The sequence below is a fragment of the Sander vitreus genome, chromosome 11, assembly GCF_031162955.1.
Source record: "Sander vitreus isolate 19-12246 chromosome 11, sanVit1, whole genome shotgun sequence".
Lineage (NCBI taxonomy): Eukaryota > Metazoa > Chordata > Actinopteri > Perciformes > Percidae > Sander > Sander vitreus.
Window position 1 is genome coordinate 29,569,452 of NC_135865.1, and position 5,388 is coordinate 29,574,839.

The 5,388-nt window shown below is 43.7% G+C and overlaps 1 protein-coding gene across 1 annotated transcript; it reads left to right on the top strand.

Moving 5' to 3' along the window:
* Positions 1-203: 203 nt before the first annotated feature.
* LOC144525671 (ADP-ribosylation factor-like protein 4C) lies at positions 204-3,098 on the top strand. The gene has a single exon (XM_078262695.1). It carries the CDS (start codon positions 851-853, stop codon positions 1,427-1,429), a length of 579 nt encoding a protein of 192 aa, XP_078118821.1. The 5' UTR covers positions 204-850; the 3' UTR covers positions 1,430-3,098.
* Positions 3,099-5,388: the final 2,290 nt, after the last annotated feature.

The following is a 5,388-nucleotide window of genomic DNA, read 5'->3' on the forward strand; positions in this document are numbered from 1 at the left end:
GTAGGTTGTAAACCTACGTCTTCTAAATATTGGGGGGGCATGTCCCTTGCATCCCCCCCCCCGAAATCTACGCCTATGATCCAGAGGAACGGGATCACCACAGCAGCAGGATGCGCGCGGCGCTGCTGCGCACATTTGGCACATGTCCCTGCGGGGTGGAGCGTAGCGGGGCCGCCTCTCGCTTTGCGGTCTTGTTTTGTCAGCCTCACAACAGACAGACAGAGAGAGAGATAGAGAGAGAGAGCAGCTGCAGCGAAGGACAGGAGAGCTGCAGCCCCGACGACACCAACCGGTGAACGGATCCGTGGATGTTATTCCCAGATTTCCCGTCCCCGGATCGAGCAGAGGAGCGGGGCGCAGTCAAACGCCTGAGAGGGGAATATTTTTGTGCGCGGCTTCCAGAGGAAGTGTTTGATATCCTGTGGAGGACTGAATCAGAGGACACAGAAGGGGAGTCCTTCAGGTTGGTGGGGAAGGGGGGGGTGGTTTGTGATCATCGCTGTCCTTCCCAGCGTTGTCCTGCAGGAGAATTGTAACCGTGGAGCTTCTTCGTGGCCAAATGGATGCGAGTGCGTGCGGGGAATACTAATGAACGGCGCGCAGCGTCCTGAAGAGGCGCACCGCGTCCCCTGCTGCTGCTGCTGCTGCTGCTGAGGGTCACAGCAGAGCCGATCAGTCTCCCAGAGATCACAGGGCCCCCCCCAACCTTTAGCACCACCCCAGCCTCCACACAGAGAATAAACGAGTGGGAACTGAGCGCCAGAGTTGCTTTTTTCACTTCCTGGATTAAAAAAAACCAAAAAACTCCCAGCTGCTGCTGCAGGGGGAAAATAAATAAATAAACGCCAACATGGGCAACAGCTTCTCCAACATCGCTGCCTTCCAGTCTCTTCACATCGTCATGCTGGGCCTGGACTCTGCGGGGAAGACCACGGTCCTGTACAGACTCAAATTCAACGAGTTTGTGAACACGGTTCCCACGATCGGGTTCAACACGGAGAAGATCAAGCTGAGCAACGGCACGGCGAAGGGCATCAGCTGTCACTTCTGGGACGTGGGGGGCCAGGAGAAGCTGCGTCCCCTGTGGAAGTCCTACAGCCGGTGCACCGATGGCATCATCTACGTGGTGGACTCCGTTGACGTCGACAGGCTGGAGGAGGCCAAGACGGAGCTGCACAAAGTCACCAAGTTTGCGGAGAACCAGGGCACGCCGCTGCTGGTCATCGCCAACAAGCAGGACCTGCCCAAGTCGCTCGCGGTGGCGGACATCGAGAAGCAGCTGGCTCTGCACGAGCTCGCCCCCGCCACCGCGTACCACATCCAGCCGGCGTGCGCCATCATAGGCGACGGGCTTCACGAGGGCATGGACAAACTGTACGAGATGATCCTGAAGAGGAGAAAGTCCCTGAAACAGAAGAAGAAGCGGTAACGGCTGCTGGATTCTGTGGACAGTGTTTGTTTTTTAAGGAATTCTCCGGGTTGTGCCAGTTTTGCCCTGCGCAGGTTTACCGTGCAGTGATTCAAAAAGAAAAGAAAAATGATCCTCGGTTTGGATTAAAGCTGTTCGATACGGAAGATGATTAGGGCCACATGTGAAAATGTATTTAAGTGTTGAGTTTCAAGAGAAAAGTCCGATTTCTGTCTTTAAACTTCTAAGAATAGACGATGACGTCCTCAAATGTCTTAATGTTGTCCACAACTCAGAGGTATTCAGTTCCCTGTCCCAGAGGAGAGAAGAAACTAGAACATGTTCACATTTAACAAGCTGACAGCAGAGAAGTTTGAACGTTTTTTCATAAAAAATGACTCAAACCGATTAATCGATTGTCAGAATAGTTGGAGATTAAATGAACAGTTGACAACTAATCGATTTATCTGTTAAACTCAGAATTGAAGGGGGGGGGGGGGGTTGAGTTCTCCAACTATCTCGGGAGGTCCCGGGACACGTCTGCACGTCTTAAAAAAAGCAGCAAAAGAATTGTCGAAAAATAAAATCAAAGGAAGCGACAAATACGTCAAACGGTGACAAATATTGAATAAAAAGGCGACAAAAACTTTAGAAAAAACACCAAAAACCTTAACAAAAACTGTCAAAAAGAACTTAAAAGCTAAAAAAAAAGCGACAGAAACGTTGAAAAAGCCCAGGTTGTAACCAAATTGTCGAAAAATAAAATCAAAAAAAGCGACAAAAATGTCAAACGGCGACAAATATTGAATAAAAAGGGACAAAAACTTTAGAAAAAAACACCAAAAACCTTAAAAAAGGCGACAAAAGATCTGAAAAACGCGACAGAAACGTTGAAAAAAGCCACAAAAATGTCTGAAAAAGCAACAAAAGCTTCGTAAAAAGCCGAGGTTGTAACAACAAAAATGTCAAACGGCGACAAATATTGAACAATAGGGACAAAAACTTCAAACCCCCCCTCAGGTTGTTACCTCATAAAGTCATAATTCTGACTTTCAGCTTTGAACCCCGAAAGGACATTTTTCCACGTGGCCCTAAATCATCTCCCGTATATTGACGCTGTGAAGCTCTGCTGGATGACGCTCCTTGCACACAGGAAGCTGCGTCAGTGGCTGCAGGATAGAAAAAATACATTTATAACCAAAAAAAAAAAAGACAAATTAAGAAACTTGAAGCGACTCTTCAGATCTGCAGCACGGAGGGAACGAGAAAATAGAAACAGGCGGGCCTGTTCACATCTGCTGCTTTATCCAGGACACAGTTTGGACTCACTGAGGACTTTTTACAGCGTAATAGTTGTTATTTCCACCCACGGGTTTCTACTGTGTAAACACATGTTTTGATTTTGCACGTGGCCTCGGGTCCCTGGCGCCCCCCTCTGCCCAGCTCAACAGACAAATGTGTAGTTTCAGTCTGGACGTCCCGCTGATGGTTTATTTCTGTGGGAGCGCTGCAGTAGCCTTTCCTCTGTGTGCTGGACTGACTGGACAGACTGTCCACTACTTTGCACTTTTTATTTCCTAACAACCAGTAGAGAAGTACACTGTATTAATAGAGGAGCAGATCCAGGTGCTTTATGTACTAAGAAGCCAAAATTGAAGTATTTTTTGAATATTAAAAGATTTAAAAAATCCATGATTTGGGTCTTTATTTATGTGTCAAATCATAACAGAAGTTAAAGGGTAACTACTGTTTTTTTTTCAACCATATGTTCTTATGTCTCTGTGTCTGAGTGACTGATGGGAACAACAATCTCTGACATTGGTCCAGTATTAAGAGAGATCTCTGCAGTCGGCAGCGGAGAAACAAGCTACAAGTTAGTTAATAGGGTGATTGTCCAGCTTATATTTACCTTCACAAAAGTGCTCGTTTTGCCGCTGACAGGCTCAGATTAATATTCTAAGTGTCTGACAACATTATGAAAGGATCCCTACAGATATAGACCTCTAAAACCTCTTTGAGACCTTTCTGTTTAACCAGAAACAGCTCTGAAGTCACTAGCGCTAAACCCACCAGACTCCATTTAAAAAAACAGTACTTTTAGCGTGTATAGAGCCAACGTATTTTCACACGTAAATCGGTAAACTATGTGTTTATTTCAACTAAAACTAGAGTTGTGATGGTTGGAAAAGTGGAAAGACGACCCAAAACGGCTTTTCATAGTTTTCTTTTGTTTCTGTTGACTTTGAATGAAGTGTGTTTTACGATGCTAAAATTACTGTTTATTTACATGGAGTCTGGTGGGTTTAGCAAATGCAATCTCGTGGATGTTTTTGTTTAAAAAAAGGATCTTACTCTTTAACAGAAAGGTCGACCTCCTTAGAAATCCTTTCCATAATGTTGTCAGACACTTAGAATAATAATCTGAGTCTGTCAGCGGCAAAACGAGCACTTTTGTGAAGGTAAATACCAGCTGGACAATCACCCTATTAACTTACACTGTAGCTTGTTTCTCTGCTGCCGACTGCAGAGATCTCTCTTAATACTGGACCAACGTCAAAGGTTGTTGTTCCCATCAGTCACTCAGACACAAAGACATAGGAACATATAGGGTCCAGGTCGAAAACAAACAGTTACCCTTCAATTCTTACTCACCACTCATTTTCATTGTTATTTTTTTTGGCTGTGAAAGTTACTTAATAAGAGTTTCTGCTCAGACTTCAGGGGGTAGATTGTCAATTTGTTCACATGAGTTACTAATAGGTATTTTTTTATTATCGATTAATGTGCCAATCGTTTTCTCCTTGATCCTCCCATTTTAGAAAGTGGAAAAGATCCAAACTGTTGTGTGTTTAATGGTCACACACACACACACACACACACACACACTCCTAACAGTTGTGTGTTTAAAGGTCTGATCATGTCAGCTGGACTTGTAGGCCGTTATATAGTTGGCCATTATTACTTATTTATTTTTAAAGATTGTTTTTGTTTGGCATTTTAGGCCTTTATTGGTGACAGGACAGCTTAGACATGAAAGGGAAGAGAGAGGGAGGAGTGAAGGAGCCGAACCCACGGCCGCTGCGTCAAGGACTGAGCCTCTGGGCGTGCACTCTACCAGGTGAGCTACCCAGGCACCAGACTAGTTTCATTTAGAATAAAACATCAGATGTTATAAACGACATGTGCTCTGTGAGCAGTAATCTGAATGTGTAAAGTAACTAGTAACTAAAGTAACTAGTAACTAAAGCTGGAACAGATGAATGTAGCGGAGGAACTAAAGTAACTAGTAACTAAAGTAACTAGTAACTAAAGCTGGAACAGATGAATGTAGTGGAGTAACTAAAGTAACTAGTAACTAAAGTAACTAGTAACTAAAGCTGGAACAGATGAATGTAGAGGAGGAACTAAAGTAACTAGTAACTAAAGCTGTAACAGATGAATGTAGCGGAGTAACTAAAGTAACTAGTAACTAAAGTAACTAGTAACTAAAGCTGGAACAGATGAATGTAGCGGAGTAACTAAAGTAACTAGTAACTTAAGCTGGAACAGATGAATGTAGTGGAGTAACTAGTAACTAAAGCTGGAACAGATGAATGTAGTGGAGTAACTAAAGTAACTAGTAACTAAAGTAACTAGTAACTAAAGCTGGAACAGAGTGAATGTAGTGGAGTAACTAAAGTAACTAGTAACTAAAGCTGGAACAGATGAATGTAGCGGAGGAACTAAAGTAACTAGTAACTAAAGTAACTAGTAACTAAAGCTGGAACAGAGTAATGTAGTGGAGTAACTAAAGTAACTAATAACTAAAGTAACTAGTAACTAAAGCTGGAACAGATGAATGAGGCGGAGTAGAAGTAGAAAGTGGCATGAAAAGAAAAGACTCAAGCACAGTACAAGTACCTCAACATTTGGACTTAAGTACAGAACCTAAGTAAATGTACTTAGTTACATTCCAGCGCTGGAAATACTCAAGTACAAAT

Bases quoted from the DNA above. Each gene is read 5' to 3' on its own strand.
- LOC144525671 (XM_078262695.1), top strand. From the start codon at position 851: ATGGGCAACAGCTTCTCCAACATCGCTGCCTTCCAGTCTCTTCACATC.